This window comes from Neomonachus schauinslandi, chromosome 1, assembly GCF_002201575.2.
Source record: "Neomonachus schauinslandi chromosome 1, ASM220157v2, whole genome shotgun sequence".
Classification (NCBI taxonomy): domain Eukaryota; kingdom Metazoa; phylum Chordata; class Mammalia; order Carnivora; family Phocidae; genus Neomonachus; species Neomonachus schauinslandi.
The window spans coordinates 177,038,549-177,061,058 of NC_058403.1; the positions used below are offsets into that span (position 1 = coordinate 177,038,549).

General features: G+C 41.5%; 1 protein-coding gene across 2 annotated transcripts in view; it reads left to right on the plus strand.

The window, feature by feature from the left end:
* The window catches only part of FOXP1 (forkhead box P1), a 488,623-nt gene extending 467,014 nt beyond the window's left edge, over positions 1–21,609 (plus strand). Inside the window, exons 14-20 of one of the 2 annotated variants that reach the window (XM_021695139.2) lie at positions 3,614–3,815; positions 3,923–3,999; positions 4,604–4,705; positions 8,326–8,447; positions 10,181–10,250; positions 14,641–14,807; positions 20,248–21,609. In XM_021695139.2, the coding sequence (XP_021550814.2) occupies positions 3,614–3,815; positions 3,923–3,999; positions 4,604–4,705; positions 8,326–8,447; positions 10,181–10,250; positions 14,641–14,807; positions 20,248–20,392 (885 nt within the window). In that variant the 3' untranslated portion in view covers positions 20,393–21,609. Of the gene's footprint in view, positions 1–3,613; positions 3,816–3,919; positions 4,000–4,603; positions 4,706–8,325; positions 8,448–10,180; positions 10,251–14,640; positions 14,808–20,247 lie in introns of both variants that reach the window. The other variant, XM_021695136.2, reaches the window with a different exon arrangement.
* The last annotated feature ends 901 nt before the right edge of the window (positions 21,610–22,510 follow it).

The following is a 22,510-nucleotide window of genomic DNA, read 5'->3' on the forward strand; positions in this document are numbered from 1 at the left end:
CGAATGCAGCATTTAATCATTAGATCACCTCCGTCCGCATCTCCTAATTAGAACCCTTACAATACATTTTTATCTGGTAATTAGCTGAGATTGGCCGCTTCCTCTGTGGCTTATTAGAGACAGCCCAGCAGTGGGTGTGAATCACGGTGTCATTTGTGAAGCCTGGTAAGCCCCCTCTCTGCTCTCTTCTGGCTTTGTGTTTATTTCCATTTGCTACCTATGTTCAAAAGCCTCCAGAAAATTCTACTGTGTATTTCTTTGTGGGTTGTGCTAACCTGGAGGGATTTTATTTTTCACTGTTGCTTTTTCGGTACAGACAGTCCAGGTGTTAAGACCTTGGGTAAAAGCTACAGATATCCCATTCTTTTCACATTTTATGACACAGTACCACGTGACGTGTCTGTTCTCCTATGTGAGCACCGCAAGATGGATTTGTACTTGCTGAATGTTTACATGAGTTTTGATTTTTTAGAGTCCTGTACACTTGGTGCCCTTCCTCACAAAATGAGCAGCCGGCATATTCCTTGAGGCCATTCTATTTATAATTCTCGTTAAGTGTTTAAGAAAGTTACGGTGTTTAGGGTACTCTCCTTAAGCGGAAAAGAAAAGCCAAAAAGTAGAGTTAGTCCTCAGAATTGCTTAGTGGTGGTTAACGCACGCTGTCCTTGGACCGGTGTCTGTTTTCGATGGTAAGCTCTTCAGGGGCAGCGAATGAATGTTCTGTCCCTGTTTTTGTCATTTCAGTTTCAAATGCCTTATATTTGTTCAGTAATATTTATTGAATGTCATTTATAAGCAGGGACTAAAGCTATTCACTGAATCCTTTCCAAAAATGAGCATACAGAAAAATGAAACTGTCTAGTGTTTATTTTTCCCATTAACTGGGCATAAGATGCTTATACAGAGAGCCTAGAATCGCGAGTGTGTGTTTGACTGGTTGTGGATATAGGCAAGTCATTTCATCAGTCTTTGGCCTCAGTTTGCTCATCTGTAAAACATGAGCAGTGACATCTCACTTATTAGTGATGGTATGAGAATGAAGTGAAATCACGCAATGGCAGGTGGTTTACAACACGGTTTATACAAATGGTATCCATGACTTTCCAGAGTGTTCGGATATTCTTAGGACTAGCAGCGTCTGAATTTTAAAAGCTGTGTATTTATGAGCAGTAGCCTTTGCTGCACTAATTTCCTTGACCCGTTGCTTGGGCTGATGCTTATACAGACTGGTTGCTGCACTTGGTCAGTGATTAAGGCCCAAGGCACAGAGGAGGTCAGCCCCAACCTTCCCCCGTGGCTTCTCAATTCTGCTCCATCCCAAGGCTGCTACTCTGAACTGTAAGCACTTAGTCCGCAAATACATGTCAGGAAGGCAGGTTTCCAGCACTAATAAAAAAGAAAGCAACTCACAGCATTGGCCCAGTTTGCTGGGTGGGGGGTGGGGGTTGTAAGAGCAGTGTCCTCTCCATAGCTTGCTCTTCTAGGGCATGGGGGTTGGGGGAAGGGTCTGGCATTAGCTGAGTCAGCATTTCACCAGGGGAATTAAAAAGGAAAGCAAAAAAAAAAAAAAGATAGTAGGAAGGGAAAAATGAAGGGGGGAAATCAGAGGGGGAGATGAACCATGAGAGACTGTGGACTCTGAGAAACAAACTGAGGGTTCTAGAGGGGAGGGGGGTGGGGGGATGGGTTAGCCTGGTGATGGGTATTAAAGAGGGCACGTTCTGCATGGAGCACTGGGTGTTATATGCAAACAATGAATCATGGAACGCTACATCAAAAACTAATGATGTATGGTGATTAACATAATATTTTTTAAAAAGTATGTTAAAGGAATATTTATATTTAAGAAATAAAAACTGTTAAGCATCCAATTAAAAAAAAAGAGGAAAACACAACTACAGGCTTGCTACCCACCATACCCTTTCCAGCACCATATTTACATTTTTTCCCTGAATATTTACCTAACAATATTTGATCCTTCTTTTCTTCAAATTCCTGGTTTTTATTTATTTATTTATTTTTAGTGGAACTACTGTAAACATATGAGAGGCATTCTCATGGCCTTTTTCATTACTGGAGTGTGAGTAGAGGTGAATCTTCTCAACAAATTGGAACTTTAATGTGTTCTTTATGATCCCAGAGGAATCTCATTTTTAATACCTCCCACAAATAATGCCTTGTCCGTAGGGCTACTGCCATAATGAAGTACTTATTTTGTTAAATGATTTGAAATCTGGTTTGAGAAAATGTTACAAGTAAGCCTACTTTGCATTAAGTTTCTTGGATTTGGGGCCGGCTGTAAGTATCTGAGATATCAATTCTGTGTAAATTGTAATAATATGTTGAAAAAGGCCAAGTTCTGTAGTATAGCTAGACATAGTATTTCTGGAAGAACAAACTCAGGGTAAGGGGGATGAGCCCATTTTTTTTTTTTTTTATTAATAAGAGAAGCACTTCGAGGTGAAGGCTAATGGAAGGAAGGAAACGGTACTCCTTCATTTTCCTTTGTACGACTTCAAATAAATAATACTCATTTCCTCAGTTGATGCTCTAGATTCCATTATATTACTGAGCATTTGAAACTCAAAGAAAAAAAATTTTTAGAGTTCCCAATGTTTCGTATGTCATCTTTTTTAATAGATTCCAGTCCTCTATTTGATAGAGTTTAATGAAAATTACACATAAAGCTTTCAAAGATTAGTCTTTGCCAACTGATATAACTGAATGAGGTCTTACTGGATCAATGCCACTCTTTTTTTTTTTTTTTAAGATTGATTGATTTATTTGAGAGAGAGTGGGGGTGGGCAGAGGGAGAGAGAGAATCTCCAGCAGACCCTGCGCTGAGCACAGAGCCCAGCATGGGGCTCGATTCCACCATCCGGAGATCATGACCTGACCCAAAATCAAGAGTTGGACAGTCAACCGACTGAGCCGCTCAGGTGCCCCAGTGCCACTCTTTTTAATTGGAGCCACAGGCCAAACATCCTTGTGGTGGCTCCCATCGGTGAAGGTTCATCATGGAGTTAAGTAGCCTGTCCCCGCACTGGCCAGTGTGGTTGCCACTGGCTACATGTGGCTATTTAAACAAAAGTTTAATTTTGATAAAAAGTAAAAACAGTTCCACACTGGCGCTGGCACATCGCAGAAAGTGCTGTTGGAGAGCTCAGGTCTAGACCAACGTATCCCAGCTGGTGGCTTCTAGAATGTTGGTGTTCACTGTCCCTACCAGGACTCCACCCGCTCTGGGAGGTTTGCCAAGCACAGTGGGCTGCTCAAGAGGGTTCAAAGCCATGACTCAAGAAATGTTTTGACCCAGAACTTGTCAAACTTCACTGGGCTAGGTCACCCCTTTCTGCACACACTCATTTTTCACCGTCTTTGGAAAACACCTGTGTCACCAAGGGGTCAGGAGAACATGGCCAGAGAGATTTTTAAACTAACCACTTGTGAACTGTTTTTACATGGGAACTCGCCTCACATTTCAGTTGATTAGAAGCATCTACTTAGAGAAGTAAAGCTAGCCAAGCGGCCCCTGTGGTATTCTGGATTTCAGATGCCTGCTTGCTCCCTGTTTTGTCTGAAGCTCTTCTAAGAATTCTTCTTCTCCTCACAGCTGAATCTGGTATCAAGTGTCACACTCTCCAAGTCTGCATCTGAGGCTTCTCCACAGAGCTTACCTCACACTCCAACGACCCCAACCGCCCCCATCACTCCTGTCACCCAAGGCCCCTCCGTCATCACCACCACCAGCATGCATACGGTGGGACCCATCCGCAGGCGGTACTCAGACAAATACAACGTGCCCATTTCTTCAGGTAGATACTCCATTTTCGCCTCATGTAGAACTGTAATATGCAATTCTTGTAGACCAGCCTCTTTTTAAAAAGTGATAATTAATAGGACAATGATTCTTATTTAGCAGATATTGCGCAGAACCAAGAATTTTATAAGAACGCAGAAGTTAGACCACCATTTACATATGCATCTTTAATTAGGCAGGTAAGTAAATAACACAGTATGTGAAATTCTATCAAAAGGTATATGTGTACATGGATATATTATATTGATGAAGTAGATTTAAAACCGTTTAGTATGCAAGCATGCTAAAACCTTTTCTATAAGGTTTTTTAAAACTGCAATATATAACATAATTGCTTTTGATTAAGTATTACAATACGATGTGATTATTAGGAAATTCATTTCACACAACAGTGAAAATGAGCCTGTTTAAAGATGGCAAGTCAATTATCACAAGCTACAGTAATCTCTGATCCCTAGAATTAATCTGAGCTCTAAATAATTACTGAGCTTTAATCAGCTAGTGAAATGTTTTGCATTTCTCTTTGATTCTGCTTTATGAATGACTAATAAATTAATATTTCTGTACGGAAACAGAAATAAAAACTCAAAACAATTAGATAACTCCATTTTGAATTTTGCTATTGAACTGTTAAATACAACCATTAATCTTAGATCATTTCGTGAAACCTTTCTTGGGCTTTAGCTCTGAATCCTGGTTATTTTATATTTTCAAGAAACTGTATAATGACGATTTTGCTGATTTGGTCATAAATTATCTTCTTTTGTTACTTTTGCTTCATAGGCCATTCTCGAATCTCCAGAAAAGCAGCTAACACTAAATGAAATCTATAACTGGTTCACAAGAATGTTTGCTTACTTTCGACGCAATGCGGCCACATGGAAGGTAAGCTTTCTCGCAGGCCTGTTAGGCTTGGGTCTTACTTAACCATTTATAAAAGAGTTTGTTGTTGAAAAAATGCAGGTGTTTTAAGTTACATGTGTATTGTTTTGATACACTCAAAAAGTCAGATTTATGGGAGTATTTTATTGAGAGAAGAGTACTGTTGGGGTTAGAATGCCGGGATAGAAGGCTCCCATTACATTGGCATCAGATTTTGGATGGACCAGCCAGTAAAGTCCTTTCTGTCTGGTTGCAATATGTAGGGAAAAGGAAAGGATGACACTGTCGCCCCGATATTGAGGTTGTCCTCTTACTTACACAAACCTCATGCTTTTCGGTCATCAGCCACCACCAGAATTTGCTGAGATGCATGGCTAACATTTTTTTAACCGGGAGAAATGATCAGACAGACTTGACATAACTTTCATTGGTTGGATTTAAAAAAAAAAAAAAAAAAAGCTCCTTACCACAATTAGTAAAGAAAGCTGTGTGGTCTCAGGACTAGCACTGTGTATGGCAAATATCAGAGGGGAGCACCATATATTATTAAGTTTTTGGTTTTAGTTTTGGGCTTTTTGGGGGGGGGTTGTTTTTGTTTTTTTTACATCACTCTATCCATCCGAGATTCATAGAAAATCTGGAAAAGGAAATTATCCAACTTCACTGTAACACCATTTACACCATTTGCTATAAAACGGATCAAATCCCTCAGCTCCACATGGGATGCCCTAACAAGGCTTGAGGATCACGTGATATACCTCATTTCCAGTTCAGCAGTGGGTTCATAGGTTCTTTTAGTATTTCTTCCACTGCGTTGAATGAAGCCCTCACAAATTTTTGGATTTTACCGCTTTTACTTTCTTGGTTTAAATATTCTTGCTATAGAAGAGAGCAGGTCCAACCTGACAATTTTTTTTCATGCTTTTCTCCTATCTAGAATTCTTATAATCCCCAAATTCCACACCATGTAAAATGCAAATATCTTAGGATATTTTTACATGTCATTATTATAAATATGATAGGGATTTATTATAGGATGCAAAGGAAATTTGCTCTGCTACTTTTTAAATTTTAGATAGGAGAAAAACAAAAACAGAAAATACATTGCCTCTTTTATGTTCTTGATAAATTAGCATTTTAAAAGAAAATGAATATAACCGTAGAATTAATTTATCAACCTCACACAGCCATGAATATCTATTATGGCTCAAAGTATCCTTTTTTATTTCCATTAAGACACATGGGTGCTGAAGGGAACCTATGTTCAAAACCTTACCCGCTTCTCCTCAGCCTCCCTTAGGAGATAAAATGCAAAGTATCTTTAGCTATGAATGCCTTTCAAAATGTAGGAACTATAAGCATGAAGCAGACATTTTCTTCAAATTGCCTTTTATAAATAGAAAATGATCAAATTTAAAAATAATTACTGGCTGTGAATATGATATTTAAGCTCAGATCTACAGCTTTAACTTTTTCATTTTTGCAAACTGCAGGAAAAAGTGCCATCAATATAAACAATCCTAGATCAAGTACCAAATGACTCATAAATACGTATAATTTTCTCTACGTGTCCTTATTTCTGTTGTAATCCTAAACAAAAGATGAAGTGCCCAGTTTAAGTCATGGCTGAAAAGGGCTTACTCACGTTTTTGGGCAACTCTTTGATTTCTGGATGCTTTTGCTTAGATGTACAGTCTTGGAAAATAAAACTTAAGTTTGACTTTCTATCTTTACTTACATGGCCACACGCTTCAGACAGATCTATAGTAGTCCTTCTGGCAGACATGGTTTCTTTAGATCTTCTGCAGTTCTAAATGTTTCGATGCTTATTCTAAAGTATTAGACAGTGATAAGGTTGAGGGGAAATGTTGATTTCTTTCCCCACTATGTCTTCCATACATATACATGATCTGTCTGTAGTTTTTTAAAAGACAATTTGGGTTTATTTATCTTAACCTCCTAAGTATTGTTCTAGGAGGTAAGAGTAGACCCTTCGCATCCCTGTGCCATGCGTTGGTACAGCATAAAAAAGAAAATGCTTATTGAAAGAGCAGACTACAACCTATACATGAAGAAATTTGTCCTACCAAGTATAAATACAACATGACAAACGTTTTCAGAGATTTTTCTTTTGTTTTTATGCCAACCTGTCCAACCTGTTTGAATCAGGGGTGTCCTTTCACGGTCATCTGGATGTTTTCAACCTACCCCAATTATGCTGACATAGCTCAAAAACTCTGAGAATTTATCCTGTGGATTCTCCTTGCGAGTAGTGGATAACTTAGCTATGTAATAAAACATGTCTCGTTATCTCCTTAAATATTCCACATCGAAAAAGAAAAATCAGCACTATCTCGTCTGACTCCTCAGAGTCACCAGTGGTGATTATCTAAAAGTGGAAACAGCACTCAGTATCTTGAGAGCGGAAGTACTTGCAGGTAGCCCAAGGGGTGGGTTGCCCCACGCTTGAGCGATGGCAGCATCATTGGAATGGAGTGGAGGATATGCTACATGGCGTATGGGAGATGGGATGTATGCATCTGCTGTTCAGGCCACAGTAGTCACCTGCTTATGCCCTGTAAGAAGAAAGGTTTGAGTCAATGGCATGGGTCTTTTTGTAATGTCCTCATGTCTAATTTGGAGTCTCGATCAGCAAGTTCAACCACGGAGGCTAAAGAAGTGAAGCCATGTTTGTTCCAGACCCCAGCATGGGTCGTGGATTTTTCTGAAAATCAAAGCAAAGAGGAGATGTTAAGGCTCCTCACCTTTGAGTTGAGATCCTCCTTTTCGGTGGACTATGGATGTCCAGGGTCTCCATTTAAGGATGATCTTAGAAATGACATTTAACCATAAAAAAGAAACATGGAGGCGGGGGATAGAAATGTGTGTCTTTAGGAACCATCCGCGGCAGGAGTATCATCTTTTTGCCATTGAGAGTTCTACTCAGGTGTTTCTTTGACATTTTTTGTTAATTAAGGTAATTGCCCATAGTAAGGGCCAAGGTTTGTATGTATTTGGGAAGGTAAGACATAGCTTGATGATGGATACTGATGTACTGGGGATCATTGCATTCCCTCATCCAGTCAGCTGCAGGAGGTGATGCTCTCAGTGGTAAAATCCAATTTAGATAAATCTGACAAAACGCGTAGAAGGTATTAAAGCCAAAACTTTCAAAAAAAGAACAAGAACAAAATGTATTTAACAGTATTATCATCTTGCATGTTTTTTTAAAATACCCTTTTATATGGGAGATAAGTTTAAAGGGGACAGTTTTATGCTCTACATGTTTATTTTGAAGTCATATTAACAATATTTTCAGATTTTTACTGTGACCCCTATTTTGGGCTTATATGCATATTAACTATTTCTTCTGGTTCGCTACTACCAGAGACTAGATGTAAATGCCGGAGTATAATTAATTGATAATTTTGTTTTTTGTTTTTTGTTTATTTTTACATTTGGAAAAGGCATCCTTAACCTCAAGAAGGTCATCCACGGGGGTGGTTAGCTACAGCTTTTGGGGATGGTTTGACAAATGTGGACTGTGAGGCTGAATTTACTGCTGTTTTTGGAGTCTTTTCTTATAGAAAATGTAAATGTTCTCTCTTTTATACTTGCTGCAGAATGCAGTGCGTCATAATCTTAGTCTTCACAAGTGTTTTGTGCGAGTAGAAAACGTTAAAGGGGCAGTATGGACAGTGGATGAAGTAGAATTCCAAAAACGAAGGCCACAAAAGATCAGTGGGTACGTCCACCATGTTTGAACTTCTTAGCCTAGCTTGGATTGTGCTAACAAGTGTCAAGTAGAGGCTTTTGGCTGCTAGACGGTGTTAGACCAACGAACCGGTTTCACGTTGTCTCAGTTAAGGGAAGCAAAAAAGCATTTCATCCCTCCTGTTTTGTATACCCACCAGTCCCCCTGCCCTGCTTGCCGGTCTTTGTTGCATCCCACGCTAGTAGCTTTAGGTGGCAATGCATATTAACCCTCACAAACCATTTGCTTATGCTTATTGCATTTTATTTTCTTTTTCCTGTTCCCTGTATTGGATGTCTGTTCTGCCCCCCCCCCCCACCCCCGTCCCCTTTTTTTCCCCCTCCATCTCCTTTGCCGCTGCTCCTATCCCAGGGTGCCATTCGCACCAACCTCTCACTGCATAAGTGCTTTATCAGAGTAGAGGATGAGTTTGGGTCCTTTTGGACAGTTGATGATGAAGAGTTTAAACGTGGCCGCCATATTCAACGAGGCCGTCCTCGCAAATACTGCCCCGATGAAAACTTTGACGAGCTTGTCACACAGTAAGAGCCTTTACTTGCTTTTGTTTTGTTTTTTCTGCTGTTGCTTTGGCTTTGCATGGTTGACTCATCCCATGTAGTTTTGCATCTCCCCAAGTAGCAGGTACCACGGCTTTTCTGCAATGGAACTAAATTGTGTGATTCGTACATGTATTTCTCTTGTTTCTCTTTGGAACACCAGTGCCTTGAATAATGCTTTTTTGACGTCTTTAATGCACATATTGGTCATATTTTGATTCAGCAGCTTATGGGGACCCTTTAAGAGTAAATACCTTGGCTTGAAAGTAATTCCTCCCAAGGAAAAAGGCAACTTTTATGGAGAGTTAAAATGTGTATTTAACAGGGTACACTTCTTGGTATTTGCCCACTCAGTTATAAGAATAATGTAAGTGCAGTGAATGAGGAGAGAGAAATCCGTAACAGCGCATACACTTCCTTTAAAGGCCAGTGATCAATCTGGGTGACTTCCTACTTGGAAGCCTCTCCTTCCTAGAGATTTTTTTCGAATGGTATCTTGTCTTCGTTGGATTAGTTCATGGACACAGCATCTAGTATTCTTACAACCTCCCAGATTTGGCTGTGCAAGAAAGATCTCAACCCAACCTCCCTGCCTTCCTTGGGAACAACCCTTCCCTGTCACCCCCCTTCTCCCCATCTTCTTTTAGCACTAAATGTGCCTCAGAGGGGGATCTCCTTTAAGAGCCATCCTCCCTTTACCTCCTACGGTCATTCCGGAGTTAATATCATGGAGACGATTCTCTAGCTAACAACTCCCAGGAAACCCTGCTGTCAGCTCACTGACTGACTTCCCCTCACCCCCCAGAGCTTCTGCCTTCCTGTTGGACTCACGGCAGCTACTAAAAATGTGCGGAGAGGTCAAGATGTTGTGTGAGGGGAAGGAAAAAAAAAAAAGCATCAGTGGAGGGGAGTGCCCAGGGCTGGTCTAACTGAAGCCCGAATTTTACACCCAGTTTCCTTGAAGAGCAAAGTCCTACCCCAGGGTATCCACACACACCAGCCCCGTAAAGCCGGGGGGCTGTGGAGAAAACCTAACTTTCCTTTGGTTTTGTTAATGGGGGACATTTCTGATTTGGAAGGGAGACCAGCAAGCTTAAGATAAAACTTGGCTCGGAACTCAGGGGCTGATTGCGTTTAACTTTGAGTTTTTATCTTTTTCTTATGCAGTAACCCTTCCCTTATTAAAAACATGCAGAGCAGCCACGCCTATTGTACACCCCTCAATGCAGCTTTACAGGTAAGATTAATGGTCGTCCCGAATATGCAGCGGAGGCACATGTCTCCCCCGCTCATTTCAAAATATATTAGCCTCGCTCTAATTAGATATTAAATTTTAATTCCGTTAAACTTTTTTCTTAAGTGCACAAAGCATCGTACTCCCTGGAGGCAAACACATCGGGCTGCTTCAGCATTAGTGGGATGCTTAGCATTTTGAATATTGTGGCAAAAAAATTAAAAGTTCACTTATTAATATTTATCAGCAGTATCATAATTTCCATCCTCTTATTTCAGAATTTCACTTGAGGCAAAAATACCACAAGTGTAATTACTCTAGCACAGCTATTAATGTGCTGGATGATAGGCCACTGTATCACATGACCTTCTATTGTTCACGGGTTTAAAGAGAAAGCAGAGCTTTTTATTTCTTCTTCTAAAGTCTGTTTTAGCATCTTTAGTCCTTTGCGGGGGGGGGGGGGGGGGGATCCAGGTTTGGTTCACTTGGTAAAAGTAAACTGTTTTTGTTTAAACTAGAGGGGTGTTGAAGAACACTCTTTAGGTTTCCAGCAGATTGCTCAAGATTACATAAGCAGCATACAGAATGTTTGTTTCCTACTGACAAACCAAGCACTCATTACATAACCAGCATTACCGGGGGATGAAGACACTAGTTTTGAGCAGGAGTGAGTTTACCACCCAGATACGAGTTACCAAGGCAGCCAGCCGAGCCTTTTATTTATCCCATTTCTCAGTGGTCCCAGTTTGAGTTTGCCCCTGCCTAGATTGTTCTAGAAGACAGGCCAAGGGAATCTTGCTACTTTGAAAAAGACATATTCTGTACATATATAATCCCAGGCCATCCCAGACCTTTACAGCATGGGTTCTTGCTGGGGGCTTTATCGCCCCAAAATGGGTATATAGTACAATGTCTTGTGCCCCTCCAAAGGGCCATAACACACAGACAAACAGGAGTGTCTTCAAAACGCTCCTTAAGGGGTCAGGGAAGAGAATGAAAAATGGTTGAGCTACTTGACATTACGGGAACAGAGTGGGTGAAGAGGCAGGAGATCAGGACGGGCACGTGGTTCTCACTACTCCTAGAACAAATATTTATTGAGCACCTAACCTGCACCCTACACAGTTTCCCAGATCACTCAGCACAGCCTCCCGGCTCCCAACAATAGATGATACACCTTTAACGCAGTTTCCGTGCAGAGGCAAATGCACTGAACTTAGCTTTTCAGTAATTATATTTATTTATTTTTAGCCTGTACCAACTTTAATAGGAGGAACTACTTTCTGAGTTTCTGATAATTACTTGTAGTTTACACAGTAACTTTAGAAAAGCAAATGAGAGCACGCTTAGATGCCGCCACTGTAAATACCATTCATTAGTAACTTATTTTCCCTGGAGTCTTGTGAAGTGTGAATTTAAAGGCTGCTCTATCTGGAAGCGTATTAAGATTACAAGCACATTTTACATTCATGAGGCGGAAAGGAAAAAAAAGCAGTGATCCTCTGGATTCTCTTAACTATGTGACTGAGTGATTTAAATTAGTATGCCTTATCATGACAAAACTGTTCATGTTTCTTCTGGAAAACATTTGTTTTTGGCATCCTACCTCCCCCTTCTCGTTTCCAGGGGTAGCCCAAAACAAGCCTGTAGTTTTCCAAGAACACTTTATGTGCATAATGGGGTGAGGTGAATAAATTGATATAAATTCATGATTGGAGGAATGGATCTTTTTCCTCTCGTCGAGGACTTTGGATCCACGGTCAGTAGACAGTCTCATGTAACTTTCTCTGCTGTGCAAATTAAATCAGGATTCTACCAGCAGGCTTTCCTTCCCATTATTGCCCATTTCCATTTTTCAAGACAAGTAAAAATAATAGTGGAACAACATCTTAAAAAGATTACTAGAGCAACATAATGCATGATATACAATATATAAAATAGGACAGCAGAATCCACTACAGAAATAAAACATTGGACGTGAGACAGATTGCATTATGCTCTGAAAAAGTGAAGTAACTAAGGGTAACCGTAAAGCTTCTTATTTATAGACTGCCTTTCCCCCGAGGATCTTAGCATGGTTCGTGTTCCAGGAGCAGCGGTACTTATGGACTGAGGCACCTTAGTTTTTTAGTTTTTGGGGGGGGTTGTTTTGTTTTGTTTTTTGGGCAGAGGTGCCAGTTTGATAGGAAACCACATACTGTACACAGGACCATTTATATAATGAAGTCCGTTATAAAAATCATACCCCACCTGCTCCTCCGTAGACATCAACTACAAAAACAAAAAAAACCCACTTTGTTAATGTTTCTAGCCTTGGGTGGGTTGCTTTGATCACTCACTCAACAAAGAAGGTGCCAAAGAAGGTGCAAGAGGCTCTGTGGCCTATCAGGCAGGCACCATCTCTTAAAGGGACCAGGCTGGTTTTCCGCTTTCTTTCTTTCTGGTCTCTCTCACCACTGAGGGATCAACAGAAGTGCTTGCCTTTTGGATGCCTTTCACCACCATGGCTGTTGGGCCTCAGCCCATGTTTTAACGACCTTCACCTAGAACACTTCGAGAGCCAAGGAGAACACATCATCCTAAGAAGGTTGCTCTGTCCATAAGGGTGACCATCTTATGCCATAGAACACCTTCTTACAAGCATTTCAGTTTTGTCTTTACCTCTCCATTTTTGACTGGAGAAGCTGCTAAAAAACAAAAAAAAACATGCTGTAGAGATGGCCTCACTTGGGCCACGTTCTGACTGTGTCATGGTGACATGAGAGCAGAACTTCCATGACTGGGAGAGGCATGACCACTGAGTTGTCTCAAATGAAGGCCGTTAAGATGCTTGTCCAGCTGCAGTTTGCAAAAAAAAAAAAAAAAAAAAATTAAAAAATAATCTGGCAACCGTTCTTGCTTTTTGCTCTGCCAAAAAAAGAAAAAAATGCTTTATTGCGATTATAAGAGATCTGTTGGAAAAAAAAGTACTTGATGCAAATTATTTAACAAACTGTAGGAGAGCGAAGGAATGTTCAGATTTACTGTTCATCAAAATGAGTTCACCACATTTGGAAATAAAAACAGGATTTTTTTCTCCCACTTTTTAAAAGCAGGCAGTTATATAAATCCAGAAGTGGAGGGAGGGGAAATCTGTGGGCTTGCGCAGAGCCTGTCTTTGAAATCGTCCATTGGCCAGTGCTGTGTTAAGTGGAGACCCGTCCAGGGGCTTGTGTCTAAGAAGGCATTCCTGGCTTTGGAGTTTGTACAGTGAGCGAGGCTGCAGTTGTCCTGATAGGCACATTCCCTGCAGCCTGCTCTGTCTTCATTTTTGGCTCTTTCTTTCTCTCTAGAGCCAGGATTTCTAGAATACTTCGGACTCTTGTATGACTGGCCAATTGAAGTGACCAAGCCAGACTGTCTTGTGATTGTACTTTCTCCTCATTAGGATGGAAAACCAGGCATATTGCAGTCTGCAAGAGGACAGTTTTGATAAATCTTGGTCTAATTACACTGCCAGTTTTTAAAAGTCTGTCCTCTTCAATAAAATGAAAAGTTACTGGGTCATAATCTCTACCCAATGAAACAATATGGATACTTTAGTCCAAAGCTGTATTTAATGACTGTCTGCATTTGAGACTGGGTGGTCATTTTATTCAAACACAGGAGGATGAGAAGTGAACAGTATCCCACCACAGACTTCAGGATTTCCTCTTTTCTCCATTTCCACTCTTTTGGGCTGACACTCATGTAGAGTGACAGATTTTTTTTTTCCTTCGGTCCTAAAATTCCAGGTTGACCGGTCTGAGTCTGAAAGATTGAGATAACTGTGGGGTAACATCACACAAACTACACTAAACAGATTCAGAAATCATTAAAACCGAAACGATGGTGGCAGATAAAAATGGACTCCAATTCTATAATCTCTTCCTTTTCTGTAGGATCTAAGAGGTAAATGTTTATGGAAGTTCTCATAAGTTTGAGCTGTGAGGCCAGAATAATTGGATCAAATCTTTAATATCCAATACTGGAGTCATCAAAGTGGATAAAGAAATGAAAATTCCATTATATTTCCCTGTGATCTGGAAATATTCAGTTCCTCCTGAAAGAAGGCATCAGACAGAAAGCTCATTTTAGATAGCCCTGTCTAAACCACGTGACTCTACCCAGCAGGGCTAAATTGAGTCCTCCCTCCCCACCAGCGCTTTGGTCCCAGCTAGCTCTTGGAAACCAAGCATGGGACATGTGTCGCAAGTCTGCCTTTTAAAGCAAAATCCTTCTCCCCGTTAGAAACTTGTATTGGCCAGCCCTACTAAGAACCTAAGCAGAAGATTGTTGACTACACCCGTAATTAACGGCTTCCCTGTCTGGGCTTACCCTACGTCCTCATATATTTTCTCTTCGTTGCTAACAGGCTTCAATGGCTGAGAATAGTATACCTCTATACACTACCGCTTCCATGGGAAATCCCACTCTGGGCAACTTAGCCAGCGCAATACGGGAAGAACTGAACGGGGCAATGGAACATACCAACAGCAACGAGAGTGACAGCAGTCCGGGCAGATCCCCTATGCAAGCCGTGTGAGTACTGTCCACCCAAAAGGTCTCTGCGTGCAAGTCCCAGTCTCCCGCTTCGGTGTGCACACAAGCCCTTCTCAAGCTGCTCTTGATACCTTTTCTGTCATTTCTGCTTTCCTAGAATCTTGGTAAAAGTTCGTGCTTCTGGAAATGTTTAGCTTGGTTAGCACGTAAAAGGACCATTTACTAACTTTCCCATAAAAGCAATCGGCTTCATGCAGCCCTACAAGTGCTCCGAGCAATAACGCGGGTGACTCATTTGCTTTTTTTCCCTCTGCTTGGCATCTCAGGCCATCCTTTAAGCCACATTATCTTTTCCTCCTAAAATCAGCATGTGTCTCTGTCAGTTTGTTCAACTTGCGGGCATGCTGAACCTAGCAGGGGGAAAAAGAATGCTTGTTTACTTGGCCGTGTGATAGTCTGAACCGCAAACACAACGCTGAAGCGTTATGACCAGGCGTTAATGATGGCACAAATGAAAGGCGGCATGATTTATAGATTGCTCTTAAAATATCAAAAGGAAAATTAATAGGAGCATTATAGCAGCAGACGGCAGTCTGATGAGCACCATATAACCGAATGAAGTGATGGGCGATGGTCGTCCCTGCTGCGTGTGAATGGGTTGAATAGCACTAGGACCGGTCCAACGACAGGAGAGGTGTGATGCCTGGCAGGCGGCGCACACCCTCCCTCCCCCCGTGGGTGTGTGGGGGGAGGTGCGTGGCTGCAGAAGAGCCCCAACTGGGGCAACTCCCTCTCTGCCAGGGAAAGTTTAAAAGAGAAAAGAAGCCACATTGTTCCAGATGCTTGGATTTGTGGGGGATGCTCTAGAGGGACAGTCTCTCCCTTGGAGCAAGTATCTGGTCCACCGTTGCCCAATTTAAAGGAAGAAACCAATCCAATGTTTGCAGCACTGGCCGTTCCTAGAATAGGCCACTTGTCTACACACTCCTTCTGAATTACTTGACCAACACCTTATTTTAAGATAATTTGAGTGATGGGAATGGAAATACGACCTGTAGCCATGAGGGCCAGAAAGAATTGGCATCAAAGGACAAGGAAAAGAAAAATGCTCTCGGTCAGGGTAATGAGTGGGTTGGGGGTAGTCTGAAATTTGATTATTTAGCATTTGAGTTTCATGCCCAAAGTGTTTTGAAAAGGATCTTAAAAGATGGAAATAATCATTTTTAATTTATGTGAATAGTCTCTTTATTTACTACACAACATTTTAAGAATGTGTTTATCTTTGACACTGATACTGCTATATATCATCTTTTCGAAAGCAGTCTGGTGTTTCTGACTTGACTGTAGTCACACTTGTGTTCATTTTTAAATCATTGTCATGACAAGGAGTGTTTACTCAGATATTAAGGAAGTTCAGACCAAATATAAATTGGTATATAAGCACCTTCAAGAAATGCTCATTAAAGCAAGTATTTCTGAAGTTATTCAATGGAAGAGAGACTATTTCTCATCATCTTTATGAACTCCAAGGGTTAGCTGATGTCTATTCCTCCTATTTAGTGCAAAGCATTACTGAAAAGAGAAAGATATTTGGATAAAAACTTCAGGCAACAGTTAAGAATGACGCTAATTTTGCTGTACAAGATAAAGCCACCACAAAGTTAATTTGTTTAACAACTCTGAATTAACCCCAGTGTTACCAGAAACCACATTTCGCAAGCAGTCAGCATAATTTTTAACGAAATGAAGGTTTCGGTTGTATTTTGTTTGGGTTTGTTTTGGTTTTGTTAAGGAAACCTGACGTAAAGATGTCAAAATGCACTGTTGTTCAGATCTCCCCGCTTTACGCTGTTTGCTAAATATAATTATATGTCAACAGCGTAGTCCCTGTGCCCGCTCTCAGTGTCACAGACTGTTACTCTTTTTGACCCTGTATTTCCATTAAGTGAATTCTGTAATGACATAGTTTTCCTTCTTGGGCAATATGCATTACCCTGCTATGATGCAAATTGTTTCTTAACTGTTCTAGTCTATTGGAATAAATCAAGCCGTAAACTTTATGGCATGGCTTAAAGAACCTTGTTAGTTCGGCAGCCCAGCTACTATCTAGCATTGAAACAGCGCTCCTCCTTCTCACCCTTTCTGTGCTGCTTCAGGACTACCACATTTTGTTTCTCTTCGGAAACACTAGAAAGTAGCCACATAATTATGGCTTTGGGGCATTATACTTTTATCCTGATAGGAGCTAACGGAGCTACAAAGCATAATACTCCATGCTGTGCACACACCCTCCGAACACAATGCCCCTAAACACCAGTCAGCTTTAGTTAAAAACTCTCGTGTTCCCAGAGTGGCTAGACAAAGGAATTACTCAGATGTAAGGAGGGAAATGTGTAGTTTTGCAGTTATTCATTGGGAACCGTTGGGGAAGTAGGAGTTGGGGGGGGGGAAGGTGGGGCAGGGGACAACGTGCAGGATGGTGCATCGTGCAGTTCCGATTTCCAGGAGGCACACGAATGTGTGTGAAGCATCGTCTCTTAAATAGTTTGCATCCTACCTGAGATGTATTGTGCTTGGAAATCCATTCTCTTTTATTCTCTGAAGCACCGCAGGCGTGTGTGACTGCATTTGCCACACTCGGGGGGATCTGCTGGGATCAAGGAATGTTATGCAGCTGGATTTCGTTTCTCTGGAGTTCTAAGAAGCCTTGATGTCTAAGTCAGTTGGGTTGTCAGGTCGTCACACAGATCTCGTCAGTATTTGTTGGGGACCCACTCTGCATTAGGCACTGGGGTGAGCTAGCATGCGTGATAGGGTCCTAACCTGGGTCTTGGGGAGGGTAAATAATCTTACTCAAGTGCAGCTCCAACTTTCCAGGGAAAACAAAACCTTCTCTAACTGAACATTGTATCTGGTTTGTTTTTGTTTGTGCCTAGCAAAACATTTGTCAGAGTGGAAAATTATGAAGCAAGAACTTCATTAAGAATGTTCCATTTCTTCTCCATCCTCCCACCCCCTGTAGCCTTATATCATCTCATGTCATCAAATTCAGGTTTCTAAACCTGAAAAGATTAATAATTCTGATTGTTTAAAGAAGTGAAAGTAGGAAAATGTTTATCAGGGAAACCACATTTGAACTTCAATACAGGGCTAAGTAACACATAGATACATTTCTAGCCAAACGTGATCAGCAGAGAAGAGGGGCGGTAAATTTATGAAGTAGCACTGCTCAATAGTGAAAATATGAAATTCAAACAGGAAGAAATGTTCACCACTGTCAGTAATCCAAGAAGAACAATTTAAGGTAACCGGAGCTTACCGTATACCTGGTAAACAACAAAATATTTTTTAAACTGTAACGCTTGGGGCTGATGAAGTTGAGTCTAAATTGATATCGCCCCTTTGGAAATTAATACTATAATAAATCTTAAGAACCATGAAGATGTTTTTGGCCTTTGCTCCCAGAATTTCATTCTTAGAAATTTATCCTGAGGAGGTAAATCAACAGAAATAGGAAGATTAATGGATAAAAGTGGTGGCTGTATTATTCAAAGAGCAAAAGAAGGAAAAAAAAAGACAATCACAAAATGCCCAGTATTAAGGGACTGCAGAGTCCACACAAGGTATCTCATATACCCATAAAAATTACAACTGAAAAAGCTGACAAACTAGTATTTGTTATGTATACGATATGTAAAAATATGATGCCACACAGGAGAGGATAGGCAAAAACAAAAAAACCTACCTTAATTTTGGGCTTATGGGTGATTTTTTTTTAAAAGGCATAATCATCAATACACTTAATTATTCCCAAAAGAATATAGGGGCTCCTACCAGGGCTGGCTTCGGAGGCATGGTTAGAAGTTTTCAGTGCTTCTGCCGTTTCCATTTTGAAATTCTGACTAATTTTTGAACCGCATCTTCACTTTTCACTGGGGCTCTGCAAATTACGTAGCCAGTCCTGTGTCTTCCTGTAGAAACACAGAGAAGTAGGGCCATGAAAAAACTGAAAAAAGGATGGAGCACAACCAGGAAAATGCACTGGACTACAACTTCGAGACATTTCGTTTTGTGACTAGTTTTAGGAAGATGGGCACAATTTTTTAAAAGCTCTTTCTCCTGACATCTACCCCCAGACACACTCTGGGCTGTGCTAATTTTAGAGTCAATTGGTTTTCTGAAGGTTCACCTCGTCAAGGGCAGTCCAAAGCACTCCTGTTTGTTTTTAAATGGTTCAAGTGGCCTTTGGGGGTTTGCATACATCAATTATTTAGGAAATCAGCCATCCCCAGTACCACCTCTTATTACTAATACTTGATAACGTCAATTAAAAAATCCTCCCTTCTGCAGCCAGTGCCAGCGATGGGACCATTTTAACTTGAATGGTTCTTTTCCATATCAAAAGGCTTGCAACAGAAAGTAATTTGTATTTGCAAAGGATCGGTTGTAAATATGATTTACGAACAACATTTCTCAGTTGTTATCAGAGTGGTTTCGCGTGATCCCCCGCGGTCCCCTTTGGGTGAACCGTGTGCTGGGCCATAATGAGGAAGTTGGCAGATCGCGTCACAGGCTGCGGCGTCCTGGTGGCCGCTACCAGCCAGCCCTCTTGTTTTGCCTTGTTTACAGCTGACAGCGTTATTATTCCGATCGGGGCTCTGCTTTCTTATCATATTGTTGTGTTGGGCGAGCCTTTTCCTCTCCGTTTGTGTTTCCTGGCAGGGCTTTTCTTGCCTTATTGACAGTTTGTAAAAATATGCATTAATTTGGAGTTTCAAGCATGTATCATGGTGTCTCTTTGCTGTGTTTGCTTGAAGTTGATTAATGATAGAACCTCGCTTGGGGTCGGTCTCTGGAGAGTTCTTTCACAGGTTCTGCATGTTAACTAGCAAAGCAGAACACACAGCAAGCCATGATTAGCCCAGCCTCCCGCACTCAGTGGTCCCCACAAACCACCATTGTGTTACAGATTCTTATTTCACGTAATGATTTGAAGACTCGGATTCCTCTCCCCAGGAAGCCACTGCGGGGCCTGTTATCTGGTGCTCAAAGTGTGGTCCTCCTCGGACCAGAGGCATTGCCTGGGAGCTTGCTAGGGATGCAGAGTCTCGGGCCCCACCCCAGACCTGCTGAGTCACACGCGGCTATTTAACAAGAGCCCAGGGTGACCTGAGTGCACAGGACGGCGAGAGACACACCCCGGGGAAGAGAGGCTGCTTCGGGCCAGAGATCACCCTAGAGCAGCTCTGCCCAAAGGAACCTTCTGCTGTGACAGAAATTTGTCATCTCTGTGCTGCCCCATTGTAACTGAGAAACTCCGTTTGAAATTGCATGAAGTTTTCATTTAAAGGGTCACACGTGGCTAGTGCCTCTGCTGGGAGACAGTACAGTCCTAGGGTGTGGCTTCTGTTGCCCAAAGCCCCGAACTTGCCGTGGTTGGGAGGGGCCCCTCAAGTGAACCTCTTTTCATCTCTTCCAGGCATCCTGTGCACGTCAAAGAAGAACCGCTCGATCCAGAGGAAGCTGAAGGGCCTCTGTCCTTAGTGACAACAGCCAACCACAGTCCAGATTTTGACCACGACAGAGATTACGAAGACGAACCAGTAAATGAGGACATGGAGTGAACGTCTCTGGGCGGGGGCCAGCCCAAGAACGAAGATTGGGGGAAAAAAACAAAAAAACAAAAAACAAAAACAAAACAAACAAAAAACAAAACACGTCAAAAGTTAGCAGTGAAATTGTTCTCCATTTGTTGTACAGTCTGGAGAATTTTCACTACATTTTGACAACTCTGAAACGTGTTAACTCTTAGTGCCATCAAGAATCCCATTTGGGAGTATTTTTGATTTTTCTACTTTTTGTTGAAAAAAGGAATTTGTACTCTGTGCATTGGATGGACTTGTTTGGTACTTGGGATTTTCCGCTCTTAACAGTCAACATCAGTGTTGTAAATTTGCTAAACTGATTCACTTTTAGCAGCAGACTTTGAACTGCAGTCCTGCCGACGTCGGACACTGAGGACACCCAGCTGAGCATGTGCACCTAAGCCGCAGACCAAGCCTCTGCCCGGAATTTAAGGATTCCAACGGACGACCGATTTGCACAGTACTGCATGTTGATTATCACTGCCTTTACTCTTTTTTTTTTTTTTTTGGTTCGTTTTTGTTTTCGTTTTCGTTTTCGTTTTGCTTCCAGTTGGGATGGGGAAGGCCTTTGTGTGTGTATTGGGGGGAGGGGGTTAAAAAGTAATTATCCCAAACTTTTTAATGTATTGCTTTTTTTTTTTTTTTTTTGCTTCTACTATACCATTTTAAGTTCTGACCTCAGGCCTCCATTTGGGCCCACGGCCTCCTGGAGGCTTCAAGTTTTCTGTACCTTGTGATGAATGTTAATAGGTGTTTTTATTATACAAAAGCTGAATGTCATTTCTCGTTCGTAGTTTTCTGTCACTCATTCCAGTTTCCTTCAGACATAACCACGTTTTCTCCAAAGTCCGAAAACATTCCGTTTTGGTCTTTTTCAAAAAAGGTCCCAAATGCTGCACTCTACACATGAAGGTCCTCTCACACAGACGTGAAGTCCTGCCAGAAAGAGAATGAATGACAGAAAAAAAAAAAAAAAAAAATAGAGACACCCTAGGAACAACGCAGATTCATTCCACGAAGCAGTATTGGAGGCGGGAAGGGGGTTGTTTCAGGTTTGGTTTCAGTTTTTTGGTTTTTGGTGTTTTCTATTTTGCAGCTACCATCATGGTTAAGCATTGCCCCAGCACAAGGAAACCTAGGCATCGCTCCCCCCCACCCCCTAAGATCTCCTGCTAGACCCCCCCAGTGTGGCCGTGGAGGGCTCGCCCTCTGGTGACCAAGTTGCCATGGGCCACAGGCTCGCTGAGGCGAAGACCAACACGGGTTGCTTTGTTTGCAAAATGACCCAAAAAGCTGGCTTCCCCTGAGCAACTCTGGTGAAAGTGGTGGCAGCGCTGAATTTAAACATCAGTCCAGACCTGCTTGGTGGCATTAATCTGTGTGAATGCAAATTAGATTTCAGATTGAATTTGTTATGGAAGTTAATGAGGACTGAGTTCAGCAGTGCTAAAGTGTTCATTTCAAACGTGTGAATTCGGTACTGCAGTTCAGTTTGTTATGCAATATTATCACACCAAGCCAGTATCCAAAACTAACAAACAGAAGACATCGAGGAGACGGGGGTGCATGGTGCCCCAGAATGTTTGGAGAAACATACATAGCACGCAGAATGTGACAGTCATCGGTCAGTACAACCTCAGTCCTTAGAACCCCTCAACGCCTCCACTCTGCACCCACTTTCCTGTCACTCATTTATTTATCTAGGACCGTAGCTTTTGTTTTTAGTTTGTTTGAGAGCCTTTCAGAGCTTAATTTATATTCTTTGTACCTTTTTTTTTTCCTAAAATTACCAAAGATATTACGCAAAGGTAAATTATGTTCTCTGTTTTATGCTTTATCTGATGAAGCCAAATATCCTCTTATTGTTGATCAAAGGAGGTGAAAGAATTTAGAGGCAATTGATGAGTTCTAGGCTATTGCTAACCTGAGAAAGAGAACTGCTCCTTCGTCATAGAATAAATTTAGAAGACCAAGTAGGTAATGGAACCAAAGCTGTTACTTTTGTTATTTTTTTTTTTCTTGTTCTGTACCTCAACAGAGACCAAAACTCATAAATATGAGAGGTTACGGGGCTGCTGAAGGTGTTACAGGAGCTAG